The following is an 18,333-nucleotide window of genomic DNA, read 5'->3' on the forward strand; positions in this document are numbered from 1 at the left end:
ACCCCCAAAACAGCACTTCAACTCGCTCATTGCCTGCGACTCCCAACTCCTCATCCAGCGCTCGCTCCATTTCCCCCTCATCCCAACCCCCTGAGTCCAAAAGCTGGAAAAGCATTTGGTGCCCGCTTGACCCTCTTTCCTGTGGACCAAGCTTGACGTCGCATGGGGCATGTAAAATGTTGGTTAATTGGGGATTTAATCCCCTCAGCGGCAGCACAACTGTGGGCGGGCATGCAGCCGAGCTGCCCTTACACACACTCGGCCACGGAAATATCGCGCATGTGCACAATGATGTTGGGGTGTCATGCGAGAGTACCTTTAAGAAATGGGTGTTTATAAATGGGTGTGTATCAAAATATCTGTAGCGAGAGTACCTTTAAGAAATGGGTGTTTATTACTGCAGTGATGTCAGAGAGTGGGTGGAGCTGGGCTGTCTGACAGCTTTTTACTTTCGTTTTAGGCTGTTTGCTGCAGGGTGTGTTATAGTTTTGTTTTCAGAGCTGGATAGCTGCAGTCACAGCCAGAAGGTGTTTTAGAGTCTCCCTCTGTAATCTAAAGACTGTAAATCGATCCTTTGGTGTTTTAAAACTGATAACTACTCACAGTAGTGACTTTAACCTGAAGTGCTTCTGTTTAAAAGTTTTTTTTAAAGTCTTCTGGATGTTAAAAGGACAGTTTATGGATTACTTAGCGTTGTAGTATTATTTGAATTAATGGTTGCTAAGATGTTCACTGTATATTTTAAAAAGGTTAACTTGAGTTCATAGAATAAACATTGTTTTGCATAAAGAAATACTTTTCCATTTCTGCTGTACCACACCTGTAGAGTGGGCCGTGTGCTCCAATCTATTAAATGTTGTGGGTCAGGTGAACTCCATGATACACTTTGGGGTTCTCTAAACCCTGGCCCATAACAGGGGTATGTGCCCAACGTCATCACGCACTATTTAACACGCTTCCAGGTAGGGCACTGTGCACCTGGCAGATATAACATTCTACCCTATATAAGGAGATTATTTATTTATTTATATAGTGGGCTGGACTCTCTGCCCCAGCGCACCACTTTTCAGCCTTGACCCAATGGGGTTTCCCATTGTGGGGCAGCCCAGCGCCGTCGGAAACCCCCGGGTGCCGGCAAAATGGAGAATCCCGTCGGCGGAGAACCCTGTCCAGTGTCTTTCAGAGTATACACTGACTTTGCAAGTATAGTTGCTTTTGTTTTACAGGTAAAAACAAGGGGCGCGATTCTCCGCCCCCCACGCCGGGTGGGAGAATAGCGGGAGGGCCTCCCGATATTTTTCACGCCCTCCCGCTATTCTCCCCCCCCCCCAACGCCCGACCCACGCCACGAATCGCTGCTCGCCGTTTTTTACGGCGAGCGGCAATTCTCCGAGGTCGATGGGCCGAGCGGCCGGGCCTTCACGCCCGTTTCACCACGGCAGCAAACACACCTGCTCGCTGCCGTCGTGAAACGGGCGCCAGATGCCCGTTTGGGGCATCTAGATGCCCGATTGGCATGGGAGCACCACTAATGTGCTCGGAATGAGACAGGACCGCGATCGGTGCCAACCGATCGTCGGGCCAGCGTCCAAAACAGACGCACTCTTTCCCCTCCGCCGCCCAGCAAGATCAAGCCGCCACGTCTTGCCGGGCAGCTGAGGAGAAAGACGCCAACTGCGCATGCGCGGGATGGCGTTGTCCAACCTGCGCATGTCCGGCTGACGTCATCGGCCGCGTCAGCAGCCGTGACGCATGACGTGCGGCCTTGACGACCGTCGTCAAGGCCGCACCGCCGTGGCGCACGGGGCCGCGCTCCTAGCCCCGCCCGGGGGGGGAGAATCGGCCCCGGAAGTGGCCGTGAAGGCTGCCGTGGGTCACGGCCTGTCCCACGGCAGCCTTTACGATTCTCCGCATTTCCGGAGAATCGCCCCCAAGATCACACGGCACTGTTTTGATGAACTAAAGGACACCTCCCTCCGAGTTGGGAGTGGCAGGGAGTGAGCAAGTTGAGGTGCTATTTTGCGGGGTTGGAGAGAGTGCTTTCTGTGAGATTTGTTGCTCTATATTAGTTCTTAGTTAAGCTACATATTGATAAAGCAACCGTGCCTTCAGCTGCCTCTAACTCTGAAATTCCCGACGTACACCTATCTCCTCCATCAACCTACCTCATCTGCCCCAATAACCTCTAATGTGGCTCGGTGTTAAATTCCATTTGATAACACTCCTGTGAAGCGCCACATTTCAAGTTGATTTTAACAGTATTGTTAGGGAGTTCAAGCGGCATGGCGGCACAGTGGTTAGCACTGCTGCCTCACAGCACCAGGGACCTGGGTTTGATTCCAGCCTCGGGTCAGTGTCTGTGCGGAGTCGGCACGTTCTCCCCGTGTGTGCGTGGGTTTCCTCCGGGTGCCCCCGGTTTCCTCCCACAGTCCACAGATGTGCAGGTTAGGTGGATTGGATGTGCTAAATTGCCCCTTAGTGTCCAAAAGGTTAGCTGGGGTTACGGGGATAGAGTGGAGGTGTTGATTTAGTAGGGTGCTCTTTCCAAGGGCCGGTGCAGACTCGATGGACCAAATGGCCTCCTTCTGCACTGTAAATTCTATGATCTATGGGTGTCTTGGGGCTGTAAAGGTGCTATATAAATGCAAGTCTCTCTTTAAATCTGAGTAACTGGCTGGAATCTGATCGAAGGACTCACTTTATTTATATACAGAATATACAGGACACTTGAAAGTGATTACAGGCTGGAATCTAACATGAGTTTGATAAACTAACCACAGAACACTGGGTGCCTGGGAATGAAAACTCCCATCATGGGTTTTGGGTCATTATAAACTGTCAGAGGATAGAGGCCGCGTTTTCCGACCTTAATCTAACCTAAACTAAACTTTTCTTGAAACTATTCCAAACTGACAACTTTCTTTTCATATGCAAGATAAATGCAGATTTATCTTCAATTTAACGTTGGAGTTTTATCCTGATCTTTGGCTCCATTTTGCCCAAGTTATTGTGAACACCAACTCCCGGTGGTCTTAACTTCATCGTTGCTTTGAACTGAATCTGGGTGGGTATGCTTTGACTCTGAGCTGTCACACCGGTTACATAGGAATTAGGAGCAGGAGGAGGCCATTCGGCCCCTCGAGCCTACTCCGCCATTCAATGAGATTGTGGCTGATCTGATTGGAACCTCAGCCCCACATTGCTGCCCCCCCCCCCCTCCCCCCGATAACCTTTCACTCCTTTCAGAATCTGTTCAGCTCTGCCTGTTCCTGTTACAGTTCCGTGCTGCATTCTCCATGACAACGCCTCCACCAATCAGAGTCCACTTACCAACCAATCAGCACTCTCTTCTCATGCAATATAAATTGTTGTTTCCCCATTACTGCTAGTAATTTCTTGTGATTGTCTAAATGAGTGGAAGATGATAAGCTTAGACAGCATGTCTCTTTATTCAGCAGTACTGATGCTCCGTATTACCAAATGAGTATTCTATTCTCCTCCTTTACCAACCGGCTGTGAGAAATGTAATATTAACCAGGGAAAGGGCAGCACGGTGGCACAGTGGTTAGCATTGCTGCCTACGGCGCTGAGGACCTGGGTTTGAATCCCGGCCCTGGGTCGCTGTCCGTGTGGAGTTTGCACATTCTCCCCGTGTCTGTGTGGGTTTCACCCCCGCAACCCAAAGATGTACAGGGTAGGTAGATTGGCCACGCTAAATTGCCCCTTAATTGGAAAAAAATAATTGGGTACTCTAAATTTATATTTTAAAAAAATTATTATTAATCAGGGAACGGTGGCCATTACCTGAACTGACCTCAGAGAATTCAGTCTCCCGATCAGCAGCTGCCTGAGAATGGGGAGAGCCGTGAGAGCGAGTTGCCAGACTTACTTATGCCCGAGCTCGTGTGCGACGGTGAATGCCAGAGGAAGACCCGAGTCCTCGTTGATGCTGCAGCTCCTGTGGGGCTGGCACATTCCGGAAACGTGTGACAATCCCAGAGTCTCACATGGACGGTTCATTCCGGCACAGATGTCCTTCCTTGTCAACACAAGAGAAACAACATTCAAAATGGCTTCTCATCCAATCTGAGCCAATGGGAGAGGTCAGAGGTGAAATTACTCGACAGTAGCTGAAGTGAGAAGAACTCCCATCGTGCGCTCACATCTACTGAACAATCTCAGATGCCCTCTCTCATCCTGGTCTTTGGCCAGCGATTGACTAGTAGCCCAGCGCACACCTCGTATTGTAACCCATAAACCCACTGTAATAACAGTGCCAATATTTTCCACAGTCGGGTCCCTGGGTCACTTGCAAGTCACGTCACAATGCAACACTCACTATTACCACCCTGTCCACCACAGAATCATCCTGCACAATGCACTGTTAATCTAACCGTGCAACATAGAACAATGTCTTGGAACCCAAAATCATTTGTAACATATAAAATTGTAATCAAAATAACAATTTCATAATGTGTCAAAAATATCTTTAATCCGCACAGCCTTCGCTAAATGAGCTCACGGTTTGAGCAATTGATGGGAAAATCGATATGATTGCAGTGGTTAGCACTGTTGCTTCACAGCGCCAGGGACCCAGGTTCGATTCCCGGTTTGGGTCACTGGCTGTGCGGAGTCTGCACGTTCTCCCCGTGTCTGCGTGGGTTTCCTCCAGGTGCTCCAGTTTCCTCCCACAAGTACTGAAAGACGTGCTGTTAGGTGAATTGGACATCCTGAATTCTCCCTCAGTGTACCCAAAGTGTGACGACGAGGGGATTTTCACAGTAACTTCATTGCAGTGTTAATGTAAGCCTACCTGTGACACTAATAAAGATTATTATTATGTTGATTTGCTCCACCGCTACATTTTCCTGTTTCAGGACATCAGTTCTAGTAAGTGTTCCAAGGCATTGTTACTCGAAAGGGGTGATTTACAAGGCGCTGTTATTAACTCTACTGTCCCAGTCGATAATCAAAGCACAGGCATAATAAAGTAATAAGACCTCTCAAAAATAAAACTGTGTTAACTTTCTATACACTCAGGTAAATTAAAATTCTTTCAGGGATTCATTCATGGTCACTTAATCCAGTGGATTAAACCCTTCCTCAGTCGCTTCCACAGTACAAAATTCTGATCGATTAAACTTTGTACCATTTTCTCCCGTTATGTGGGATTCCAAAAGATATCCCACAGCATTCTATTTCATCCATTTGGCATTTCACAGGGGCTTTTCACAGTAACTTCAACCTCGCAACAACAAAAGGTTATTATTATATTATTATTAAAAATAAAAATGCCACGGTTCTAGAATCCAATTCACTCTCATTGCACAGAATTCTAATGGACATGACTATCACTCATTACTCCTATTTTGATAGAATTCCTGTGCAGTGAACCAGTTCCTATTCACCTATCCCTGAATTGGATTCTAAAACCGTGGCATTTTTATTTTTAATAATAATATAATAATAACCTTTTGTTGTTGCAAGGTTGAAGTTACTGTGAAAAGCCCGTGTGAAATGCCAAACGGATTAAATAGAATGCTTATTCTGTCAAGTATACTCTTGAGAGAGCAGCATGATTTATAAGCTTAATCAAATTGTGCGCGTACTATTTATCCTTTGACTCATCATTTCCTGTTAGGATTGGAGAGTTGAATAAATGATTTAATGGATTGTGGGCTGAAGGGTTGTTATCTTCTTGGTTTCAATCTGCAGTTTCCAGAAATCCTGACCGATTCTTGGCAAATGGATGCTGCGTTTCCTGGGAGTACGATCCTGAAATTGACCTGAAATGCTGCCTGCTACATACAGGACATTAACAAAGCTACACCAAGACAGTGGAGCTCAACAATAAAATGCTGAGCTTGAGTTCAGGGCCATCAGCTAATGAGCCAATTAATATAGTGCTGGTGTTCCCTTAATTTCCCATCGCTGACCCGCTTCTGGAAAAAGAGAAGTAAAGATTTCCTCTGGGATGGATTTCCCAACTTGCATTGAGAGATCAATTATCCCGTCTCATTTTCCCTTTTCAAGAAGCTGATGTGCTTTCAATGTGGGAAAACATTGCAAGGAGTGTCACAGGAGCACAATCACAAAATTTAACAAAAAGAAAAAGAGAAAAGGAGGCTTGAAAGAATGTCTTTAAGAGAGAGCAGGGTGAAGAGTTAGGGAGTTCCACATCTTCAGGCGCAGGTGGATGAAGGATATTTTTTCATTTCATTTCATTTCATTCAGGTGGATGAAGGCACGGTTGCTACTGGTGGAATGAAGCAAGTGAAGGATGCATAAGAGGCTGGAATTAGAAGAGTGCGTGGAGGCCTGAGACTATTAATTTTATGTTAATTGAACATTTAATAGCATTTAGGTTCTGGAAGTTCACTGAGGATTCATCTCTGCTCCTTTAAGTTTTTTCAATGAATTAACTGCTTTACATTTGTTCATTTGGTTGATAAAAGAGTGAGTCTGAGGTGTATGTTTGCAATTATTCTAAATACTACCATTGGTAATTGTTACCCGGGGGAATATTTTTTCAGGAATCATGGAGAACTTCTGATTTTTAAAATTCAGAACTAGAGTAAGAACAATCGGCCAAAATCGCGGCAGGCGCGGGGGCGACGAATCCATTTTCCCGCAAGGATTCGGGACCGGCGCCAGTTCCCCGATTCTGCGGGCGCCGAAAGACAGCGCACTCGGGGAGTACGCCGCGCCACCTGGGGCCTACCTGGGGCCATTGCCAGAGGCCCGCTCCGCCCCCGACCGGCCAAAGTCCCGACGGCGTGGAACTAATGTGGTCCAGCCGGTCGGGGTACTCGCGCGGCGGCTGAGGACTCAATCTGTGTCCGCCCTGGTCGGGGGCGGCCGATCAGAGGGCGGGGGGGGGGGGGGGGGGGGGGGGGGGGGGGGGGGCATCGAGGTGGCCGGGAAATGGTTGTGCGGGGGTTGAAGGTCATGCCTCTGGAGGCCGCCGCCGTGCGCATGTGTGGCCTCCGACCCGGATGTGCCCCCAGCAAAAGCTGCAGGATCTGCTCCGGCTCCCTGCTAGCCCCTGCAGGGCTGGGAATTCCTGTCCCTTTGATGCCAGTTTTTCTGCCGGCGTGGGGTCATAGTCCCAATAATGGAGAATCCAGCCCAACGTGTGGAATAGCCAGTGATCTGGGAAAAATACTGGCCGGGTTTCTCCGAAATCGCGGCCAAGTGTTGACGCCGGCATCAAAACCGGCGCGAGCGACGCCTGCGTCAACGGGCCTCCAGGTCCAGTCATTCCCCCCTTCCCCGGGGGCTGGCATGGCGCCGGAGTGCTGTGCCAGACGTGGGTCAGCGCATGCATGCCACGGATAGCGTGGGTCCATGCATGCCACCACGGCCGATCTCCGCGCCAGCCCACAGGAAATATGGCAGAGCCCTACAGGGGCTGGCGCGGAGGAACATGGCCCCCCTCCCCGGATCGAGGGCCTGGCCATTGTGGAGGTCCCCCCCCCCCCCCCCCCCCCCCCCCCGGATCGGCCCCCCACCAGGACAGCTCCCACAGCCAGAACGGAGAATGGGGAGAATCGGCGGCCCGGCATCGGAGCAGCGTGGTGCCCCCCCCCCCCCCCGGGCATTCTCTGACCTGGCGCAGGCTCGGGGAATCCCGCCCAATCACTGCAGGGCACATTCTGGATAACGTGCACTGTATGGCTCTTTTACTCTGTTGTAATTTAGGAAATGGGCAACAACCCGTTTGCGCGCAGCAAGCTGCCACTGACGGGAATGAGTTGAATAATGTTGTTTGCTGTTTATTGAGGCATTAACGTTGGGCAGTACTCTCCTGCTCCTCTTCAAAATAATGCTGTAGGGTCTCTTCCTTCGTCCAGAGAGAAGAAGGTAGTCCCTAACTGAAGGCCCAACCTTGAGAAAGAAACAAAGTGGAAGGCGTCCAACTGAATCACGTTTCAAATAACAGATCAGGTTAAGGGTCACACAGGTCAGTGGTGTTTCCAATGGAAAGGGCAGATAGACAAGGAGATTGAGCCTAAGCTGCATTTCTTACCGTGTGAGAAGGAGGGCCACATCATGGTGTGTGGGGTGATTGTCTCCCTTAATGTTGATCTTTTTTTGCCACTTGCAGAAGCTTGTCAGGGTGTTGTCAGCGTGATGTGTTATCTTGAGGTCCTCCTGATAAAACAATAGAAAAGGGTGAGAGTCCAGATGTGAGTGTCCACTGGGCCTTCAAATCAAACCGTCGCAGGGTCAGCCGAACCGTTTGTGTCACGAGACTAGGAGAGCAGGGATTGGCCTAAGAGCTGGGATGGTAAAGGGAAGATTTGACAGAGGTATTCACAATTATGAGCAGTTTCGGCAGAGTTAGTAAGAAGAAACTATTTTCACTGCCAGCATGGTTTATAACCAGAGGCCACAGATCATCGGCAAAAACCTCCCGAGCTGAGCTGAGGAGATATGTTCTGATTGTGGTTGGGTGGAATTCAATGGAAACATGTCTAAGTTCCTCTGTGGTGGGTTTCTCAGGGAATTTTCCGTTAGCTCTGCAGGCGAGTTGCCGACCGCTATCCAATGGCACGTAGACTGCGATCTTCCCAAAAGGGGAGGAGATTCCCTAACGCGCGTGTTTCCCGGCACCCACAGTGTAGCAAGAGATGGGGAAGTATTTTTAACTGGCACCCCAATCTCCGAGGCCCCTAAACGAACCCCCGACCTCCCCCCCCCCCAACCCAAACAAAATATGGGAGGGTCCCCAGCTTTCCCCCCACCCCCAGGACCCACATCGGGAAACCCTGGCCCGATCGCGCGGGTGCAGGAAATGCCAGCTTGGCAATGCCACGATGCCACTGCCAGGATACCCAGGTGCGCCAGCAGTGCCAGGGCTCCACACTGCCCAATGGGCATGCGGCTGGGGGCCTCCGATCCCCTGGGATACCCCCAGAAGTGCCACTTGTGGGGGACCAGCACCAAACGGCGCTAGCGTGAGGTCTCCGAGACGAAGGGGTTGAATCCCGAAGCCTCAGGTAGCTCGGGAATCCACACATTAGAGTGAAGCTTACTGCCTCGTTCTATTATGCAGATTTGCCCAAACGTGATCCCGGCCATTGCGGGCGGGATTCACTTCACAAAGTCTCGTGAGATTGCGTTGAATCTCGTGAGGCATTGCGAGCCGGGGAGATCCCGGGAGCGGGGTCTTCTGCCGTTTAATGGCCACGCCGCACCGCGGCAAGCTGTTTTTCCAGCGCAGTGTGTCTGGGTCGCACCTGGAGTGAATTCTTTGACCCAGGGGAGTTTCGCATCAGTTTACCCCACACTTACAATTTTATTTAGCACAGGGAAGCTGAACTCAGAGATCGGGCCGCCCTTTTGAAACGTTGCCCTGATCTCTATGTGAGCTTGTGGGTCCCCCCACTCCCCCCACCCCACACACACACACACACACACACACAAGTACTATCCCACACCCCTTAACGGAGGACACTCCATTTACAGAAGACCCCTGCTTCCAGGACCTCCACCCTTCAACCCCCGCTCCACCCTGCTTTCATAGGCATAGTCCCCCTCAGGCCTGGACCCCTGGTAATGCCACGCAGGCATCTTGGCAGTGCCAGTTTGGCAGTGTCAATAGGCCATCTGGGTAGTGCCAATGAGCCCACATTCCAGGGCGAGGGCCAGGGGACCACTCTGCACTCTCCCTAAGCACCCAGGGGCCTCCAATTGTCTGCGAGGCCCCCTCAGGTGCCATTCTGCTTGATCCACATTCTTGTGGACCAGTACTGATTGGCGTCCGGCTGCATAAGACCATAAGAGATAGGAATAGAATTAGGCCATTCGGCCCATCGGGTCTTCTCTGCCGTTCAATCATGGCTGATATTTCTCTCATCCCCATTCTCCTGCCTTCTACCCATAGCCCCTGATTCCCTTATTAATCAAGAACCTATCTATCTCTGTCTCAAAGACACTCAGTGATTTGTCCTCCACAGATTCTGCGGCAGAGTTCCACAGATTCACCACCCTCTGGCTGAAGAAATTCCTCCTCATCTCTGTTTTAGAGGATCGTCCCTTTAGTCTGAGATTGTGTCCTCTGGTTCTAGTTTTTCCTACAAGTGGAAACATCCTCTCCACATCCACTCTATCGAGGCCTCGCAGTATTCTGGAAGTTTCAATAAGATCTCCCCTCATCCTTCTAAACTCCAACGTGTACAGACCCAGAGTGTTCAACCATTTCTCATACAACAAATTCTTCATTCCAGAGATCATTCTTGTGAACCTCCTCTGGACCCTTTCCAAGGCCAGCACATCCTTCCATAGATACAGGGCCCAAAACTGCTCACAATATTCCAAATGCTTCAAGTTTTTAGGTGTACAGATTACCAACAGCCTGTCCTGGTCCCCCCATGCCGACACTATAGTTAAGAAAGCCCACCAACGACTCTACTTTCTCAGAAGACTAAGGAAATTTGGCATGTCAGCTACGGCCCTCACCAACTTCTACAGATGCAGCATAGAAAGAATTCTTTCTGGTTGTATCACAGCTTGGTATGGAGCCTGCTCTGCCCAAGACCGCAGGAAACTACAAAAGGTTGTGAATGTAGCCCAGTCCATCACGCAAACCAGCCTCCCATCCATTGACTGTACCTATAATTCCCGCTGCCTCAGAAAGGCAGCCAGCATAATTAAGGACCCCACGCACCCCGGACATACTCTCTTCCACCTTCTTCCGTCAGGAAAAAGATACCAAAGTTTGAGGTCACGTACCAACCGACTCAAGAACAGCTTCTTCCCTACTCTACTGTCATCAGACTTTTGAATGGACCTACCTCGTATTAAGTTGATCTTTTCTCTACACCTAGCTATAACTGTAACATTATATTCTGCAATCTCTCCTTCCCTATGTACGGTATGCATTGTTTGTACAGCATGCAAGAAACAATACTTTTCACTGTATACTAATACATGTGACAATAATAAATCAAATCAAATCAAATCAAATCAAATGGGGTCTGACCAGAGCCCCATACAGCGTCAGAAGTACATCCCTGCTCTTGTATTCTAGCCCTCTCGACATGGGGCTCCCTGGGTAGGTGTCAGTATTTACTGGGGGTTCCCTGGGTATGCGTCAGTATTTACTGGGGGTTCCCTGGGTAGGTGTCAGTATTTACTGGGGGTTCCCGGGCAGTGTGTCAGTATTTACTGGGGGTTCCCGGGCAGTGTGTCAATATTTACTGGGGGTTCCCTGGGTAGGTGTCAGTATTTACTGGGGGTTCCCTGGGTAGGTGTCAGTATTTACTGGGGGTTCCCTGGGTAGGTGTCAGTATTTACTGGGGGTTCCCTGGGTAGGTGTCAGTATTTACTGGGGGTTCCCTGGGTAGGCGTCAGTATTTACTGGGGGTTACCTGGGTAGGTGTCAGTATTTACTGGGGGTTCCCTGGGTAGGCATCAGTATTTACTGGGGGTTCCCTGGGTAGGTGTCAGTATTTACTGGGGGTTACCTGGGTAGGTGTCAGTATTTACTGGGGGTTCCCGGGGCGTGTGTCAGTATTTACTGGGGGTTCCCGGGCAGTGTGTCAGTATTTACTGGGGGTTCCCTGGGTAGGTGTCAGTATTTACTGGGGGTTCCCTGGGTAGGTGTCAGTATTTACTGGGGGTTCCCGGGGCGTGTGTCAGTATTTACTGGGGGTTCCCTGGGTAGGTGTCAGTATTTACTGGGGGTTCCCTGGGTAGGCGTCAGTATTTACTGGGGGTTCCCTGGGTAGGTGTCAGTATTTACTGGGGGTTCCCGGGCAGTGTGTCAGTATTTACTGGGGGTTCCCGGGCAGTGTGTCAATATTTACTGGGGGTTCCCTGGGTAGGTGTCAGTATTTACTGGGGGTTCCCTGGGTAGGTGTCAGTATTTACTGGGGGTTCCCTGGGTAGGTGTCAGTATTTACTGGGGGTTCCCTGGGTAGGTGTCAGTATTTACTGGGGGTTCCCTGGGTAGGCGTCAGTATTTACTGGGGGTTACCTGGGTAGGTGTCAGTATTTACTGGGGGTTCCCTGGGTAGGCATCAGTATTTACTGGGGGTTCCCTGGGTAGGTGTCAGTATTTACTGGGGGTTCCCTGGGTAGGCATCAGTATTTACTGGGGGTTCCCTGGGTAGGTGTCAGTATTTACTGGGGGTTACCTGGGTAGGTGTCAGTATTTACTGGGGGTTCCCGGGGCGTGTGTCAGTATTTACTGGGGGTTCCCGGGCAGTGTGTCAGTATTTACTGGGGGTTCCCTGGGTAGGTGTCAGTATTTACTGGGGTTTCCCTGGGTAGGTGTCAGTATTTACTGGGGGTTCCCGGGGCGTGTGTCAGTATTTACTGGGGGTTCCCTGGGTAGGTGTCAGTATTTACTGGGGGTTCCCTGGGTAGGTGTCAGTATTTACTGGGGGTTCCCTGGGTAGGCGTCAGTATTTACTGGGGGTTCCCGGGGCGTGTGTCAGTATTTACTGGGGGTTCCCGGGGCGTGTGTCAGTATTTACTGGGGGTTCCCTGGGTAGGCGTCAGTATTTACTGGGGGTTCCCGGGCAGTGTGTCAGTATTTACTGGGGGTTCCCGGGCAGTGTGTCAGTATTTACTGGGGGTTCCCTGGGTAGGTGTCAGTATTTACTGGGGGTTCCCTGGGTAGGTGTCAGTATTTACTGGGGGTTCCCTGGGTAGGTGTCAGTATTTACTGGGGGTTCCCTGGGTAGGTGTCAGTATTTACTGGGGGTTCCCGGGGCGTGTGTCAATATTTACTGGGGGTTCCCTGGGTAGGTGTCAGTATTTACTGGGGGTTCCCGGGGAGTGTGTCAGTATTTACTGGGGGTTCCCTGGGTAGGTGTCAGTATTTACTGGGGGTTCCCGGGCAGTGTGTCAGTATTTACTGGGGGTTCCCGGGTAGTGTGTCAGTATTTACTGGGGGTTCCCGGGTAGTGTGTCAGTATTTACTGGGGGTTCCCGGGTAGTGTGTGAGTATTTACTGGGGGTTCCCTGGGTAGTGTGTCAGTATTTACTGGGGGTTCCCGGGCAGTGTGTCAGTATTTACTGGGGGTTCCCTGGGTAGGTGTCAGTATTTACTGGGGGTTCCCTGGGTAGGTGTCAGTATTTACTGGGGATTCCCTGGGTAGGTGTCAGTATTTACTGGGGGTTCCCTGGGTAGGTGTCAGTATTTACTGGGGGTTCCCTGGGTAGGTGTCAGTATTTACTGGGGGTTCCCGGGCAGTGTGTCAGTATTTACTGGGGGTTCCCTGGGTAGGCGTCAGTATTTACTGGGGGTTCCCTGGGTAGGCGTCAGTATTTACTGGTGGTTCCCGGGCAGTGTGTCAGTATTTACTGGGGGTTCCCTGGGTAGGTGTCAGTATTTACTGGGGGTTCCCTAGGTAGGCGTCAGTATTTACTGGGGGTTCCCTGGGTAGGCGTCAGTATTTACTGGGGGTTCCCTGGGTAGGCGTCAGTATTTACTGGGGGTTCCCTGGGTAGGTGTCAGTATTTACTGGGGGTTCCGGGGGAGTGTGTCAGTATTTACTGGGGGTTCCCGGGGCGTGTGTCAATATTTACTGGGGGTTCCCTGGGTAGGTGTCAGTATTTACTGGGGGTTCCCTGGGTAGGTGTGAGTATTTACTGGTGGTTCCCGGGCAGTGTGTCAGTATTTACTGGGTGTCCCCATGTAGCGTGCCAGTTCTCGGGGTCAGCGTTTAATGGGGGGGGTTTCCCTGTGGTGCATTAGTACACGTTCCATATTACTGAGTAAATCGCTGCAGCTACACTTACTGCGCAATATTGCACAGTAGTACACACGGTTGTATTACCACCCCAAGTCGCAGCAACAATGTCAGTTAGACGGCAGTTTAAACTAGTTAAGTTCCATGCAGTTTTCTTCAAACAGAATTCATAGAATCTGTCAGATTGTCAAAGGGAAAGTGCATCAAATAAAAAAGACGCTGAACTTTGAACAGACGTGATGTCTCTCACTCCTTTAGAAATTGTTGACCTCTGTCTCCTGCTCGCAGACATGCTACTTTTATCCATAATTTCCAAACGCTTTCATCTTAATTTGAAGGGTTGGAACGCAAAGCTGAAAGAACAGCTTTTATGAAAGTCTGACAGTGCGGTGAAGCTTAACAGAGTTCGTAGAATGTTTGAGACAAATGCTAAGGAACAAGCAGCATTTGTGACTCACGGTAGTTTTAGCAAACAGAAACTTACACCAAACCACATGAGCAGATATCCGGGGAAATGACCAAAGTCTGGGTCAAAGATGGTTTTTAAAGGGTGGCCCGAAGGAGGGGAGCGAGGTGGAACGGCAGAGAGGTTTAGGAAGGGAATACCAGATTCTAGTGCCCAGATAGTTTAGGGCACACATGCCTATGATTCAGGGAAGCAAAGAGGGCAAATTTTGGCATGAGGCCAGAATTGGAGGAATGCAGAGATTTCAGAGGGCTGCAGGAAGTTACTGCAAAAGGTGAAGCCGTGGAGGATATGAAAAGCAGAAGGAGAATTTTGAAACGGATACATTGCGCACCCAAGTCAGTTGGCACAGCGGCCAATGGATGAATGGAACTTGCTGCCAATCAAAGCTTGGGCAGTCGAGTTTGAGTTTATACAGGATGGGAGATGAGGGGGTTGCTCCAAGCATTTAAATGGCAGGAAATAAAAACAGGGGGCGGATTCTCCATTGCCCGACGTCGATATCGGAATTGGCAATCGGGCGAGGAATGCTTTCAAGCGGCCAAATTGGGAACGCCGCCAGTTTGATGCCGATTTTCTACTCTCCGCCCTCTCCGGAATGGCATCATCGCATCGCGTCCCGTTGGAACGGCGTTCGCGCCTCATCGGAAGGCTCTCCTCCAATCCTCTGCCCCCCGATGGGCCGTGTTCCTGACCGCGTGGTTGACATGTGGTTTCAGCGGTCGGGACCCGGCTTGGGGGCCTCGGTCTGTGTCCAGCACCGCCAGACCCGGCTGGCCGTGGGGGTGGGCTTCCACCAGGGCTGGGGGGGGGGCTGGTGGGGGGTGGCCAGGGGTTGTCGCATTTGGCAGGTCCGGTTCGCACATGGCTGGTACCATGTTGTATGGCGCGATTGCTGCAGGTCGTCTCCATGCGCATGCGGCCACTGCCCTGTCCATTTTCCAGCCGTATTTGGCACGGGTGCCGGGAGTTTTACCCGGCGCGGCAGGTCCCGGGATCGGTGAGGGTTCGGTGCCAATTTTGGCGTCATAAAATGCCACATTTCCCACGCTGCCATCGGCCATTGCTGCAAAATCGGAGAATCCAGGATTTGATAGAAATGCTCAGCAGGTCAAGCAGCATCCGTAGAGAGAGAAAAGTAGGCAATAATGTTAATCTGATACTCCCGTTGGGATACTGACAAGATCGGGAAGAATGTGGCTTTACACCCTGACCAATTTCACTCTTCACTGAAGTGAATATTGGGCTGGGAGTGAAGCAGGAGTTACAGCCAGATTCCAAATCACCCTCCTTGGGGTTAACTCGAGATCGCTGACCTTTCATTAGAAACCCACTTTCTCTCACTTTCTCAGCAAATACCGCCTGCTCTGCTGAATGCTTCACGCATTTTCATTTTTATATTTCAGATTTCCAGCAACAGCTGTACTTGACTTTTAGCTTGAGCATCGTGTGCACTTTGTTAACTTTTACTGTTTGTGGGTTAAGGGAGAATAGAAGGAGCTTAATTCTGTGACGCCAATAGTTTGCCATTTTCCGCATCTTAAAGCTGCAATTCACCAGGAATTCTTCCCTGAGTGAGAACACAATTCACGAGAGAACACTCCCCAACCCCCTCACTCCCCTCTCCCCGCCCCCATCCCCTTTACTCCCACCCGCCTCACTCACTGTGGTGAAGCTGAGACGCCAACAGAGCCTACACTTCAAAAAGTATTTCAGTGGTGCTTTTGGGATCTCCTGAGGTATTGGGCAGGTGCTATTAGAATGCAAGTCTTTAATTCTTGTTCAAACTGTTGCTCGCAGTCCACCATTCTCAGACGTCGGGTGCTTCTGCGGGCATCGAGCAAAGAGATTAGACCTGATTGTGATGCCTGCCCTGTCTGTGCCCACGGGGTAAGCGTGGCAGTGGAAGCCAGTGGGATCACTTGGTTTCGATCACCTCTCCAAGGGACAGAAGCAAACCAAACGCTGACAGAGGGAAAAATGTTGGCAGGAGTCACACTCCACTCCTTTCACACAAAGGAGGCAGTATTTATATAGAGAATGTGTTTGGATAATAAAGTTCAGTTCCTCTGAGACTGTCCAGGTGCATTTAAAATGTCCGCTGCCAGTAGCGGGGTTCCCAATCCGGGAGAGAATCGAGCCTCGGTCACAGTGTTTATAAACATCTCGCTGCGATTAACATGTCCTCACCACATCAAAAGAAGTTAAGTGCTTTCTGCTGAGAAAAAGAGGAAGTGACAGCACTTATCACCTTACTGTTTATAAACATTGTGGTTAGCTTCATAGCAAGATACTTGAGATGCATTCAAGCATGAAGAGAAATGAAATCAAATAATCCAGTTATCTGGAAGCTAATTCTCTGTCGTACAGCCTACGAAAAGCTATTTCTCTTTCAAAGTGAATAGGAGCCTCACAGATCAAAGGGTCTGAGGGAGTTTAAAGCCTTGTCATATGCTTTATATGAAGTAACAGCTACTTCAACACCTCTGTCTGAGGCAGCAGGTGTAAGGGGCTGGTAAGTGAAAACAAAGTTTCACTATTTCTGCCTGCAGTGCGTTTTAGCTTCCAGGCAGGGCTGACTGATGGGGGAGCCTCTGATATGGGGGTCTCTGATAGGGGTGAATCTCTCCTCGGGGAGGTCTCTGATTTCGGGGTCTCTGATATGGGGGCCTCCGATATCAGGGTCTTTGATGGGGGATGGCTGGTATGGTGGTCTGATGGGGGATCGGTGGGAGGGATTGGGTCACCTTCACGCATGCGTGTTACCTTTACATAGAACATACATTGAACATACAGTGCAGAAGGAGGTCATTCGGCCCATCGAGTCTGCACTGACCCACTTAAGCCCTCACTTCCACCTTATCCCCGTAACCCAATAACCCCTCCTAACCTTTTTGGTCACTAAGGGCAATTTATCATGGCCAATCCACCTAACCTGCACGCCTTTGGACTGTGGGAGGAAACCGGAGCACCCGGAGGAAAGCCTCGCAGACACGGGGAAAAAGTGCAGACTCCGCACAGACAGTGACCCAGCCGGGAATCGAACCTGGGACCCTGGCGCTGTGAAGCCACAGTGCTAACCACCTGTGCTACCATGCTTACCCGTGTTGTGAGGGAGGATGACCTGTAATTCACCTGGTGTTGGGGGGGTGGGGGGGGGGCAGGATCCCCTACTTGCCAATTGGGGGGGACAGGATTAGCATCGTGCAGGGGGAGGGGTGGTAGTCGCTGGATGGCGATGTCAGGCCACCCGCTCAAAATGGTGGCGCGGGATTCTGACAGCTCCCTATCATGCATACATTTGCATGGCAAGGGCGAGGGCACCGACAAAGTAATTTAGTCACCCAAGCGGGGCAGCTCGCTATCGAGAAAGCTATGCTGATCTTAGGAGATCATAATAAAAAATCATTACGGTGTCTATGTTCAAGTCTTTGATTTGGTTGGATAGCAACAACCAGTCCTGTGGTGCGTACTGCGTCCCACAGCTCTGCGCCCCTGCTATTCCCCTAATTTCCCCTTTCTTTTATTTTGCCGTTCTTCTTTTGATCCAGGGATGATTAATGGACATGTTTCTTTAAGTCAAGCAGAAGAATGCAGAAGTTACAGGAGGAGTCAGTTTGCTAGTCTGCTGGTTTGAACAGGAGACCACAGACTTGTCGGCATCAGTCAGAGAGATGGGTTGGGATTAGATTTGCTTGATTGGCCGGCAGCCAATGAATTGGCACAAAAGGCTGTACTCTGTCTGGTAACTGGCAGTGTTTGGATTATATCCCAGTGAAATGCTTTTCCCAAGTCCCAAGTAGTTTTCAGTTTCGATCCAGGCATCACGAGGAAAGGTCCTGTTACTCTCTCTCCTCCGAATCTCTCTCCAGAAAGCCAGCTGGTATAGCACAGTGGACTAAACAGCTGACTTGTAATGCAGAACAATGCCAGCAGCGCGGGTTCAATTCCCGTACCGGCCTCCCTGAACAGGCGCCGGAATGTGGCGACTAGGGGCTTTTCACAGTAACTTCATTGAAGCCTACTTGTGACAATGAGGTATTAGTATTAGCTGTGAATGCAATCTCTCTGCAGAAAGGGAATGCTCGCCCGAGGTCCCCGAGTAACTCAGGAAGCTGCATATTAAAGTGAGACTAGCTGCCTTGCTTTAATATGCAGATT

The 18,333-nt window shown here is 50.3% G+C and overlaps 1 protein-coding gene across 1 annotated transcript in view; it reads right to left on the reverse strand.

The window, feature by feature from the left end:
* The window catches only part of LOC119974820 (A disintegrin and metalloproteinase with thrombospondin motifs 7-like), a 194,993-nt gene that overhangs the window by 143,083 nt on the left and 33,577 nt on the right, over positions 1–18,333 (reverse strand). The window contains exons 5-6 of the mRNA XM_038814090.1: positions 8,030–8,154; positions 3,890–4,039 (exon numbers count right to left, since the gene is read on the reverse strand). Of these exons, the coding sequence (XP_038670018.1) occupies positions 3,890–4,039; positions 8,030–8,154 (275 nt within the window). The remainder of the gene's footprint in view (positions 1–3,889; positions 4,040–8,029; positions 8,155–18,333) is intronic.

This window comes from Scyliorhinus canicula, chromosome 12 (assembly GCF_902713615.1).
Source record: "Scyliorhinus canicula chromosome 12, sScyCan1.1, whole genome shotgun sequence".
Taxonomy (NCBI): Eukaryota; Metazoa; Chordata; class Chondrichthyes; order Carcharhiniformes; family Scyliorhinidae; genus Scyliorhinus; species Scyliorhinus canicula.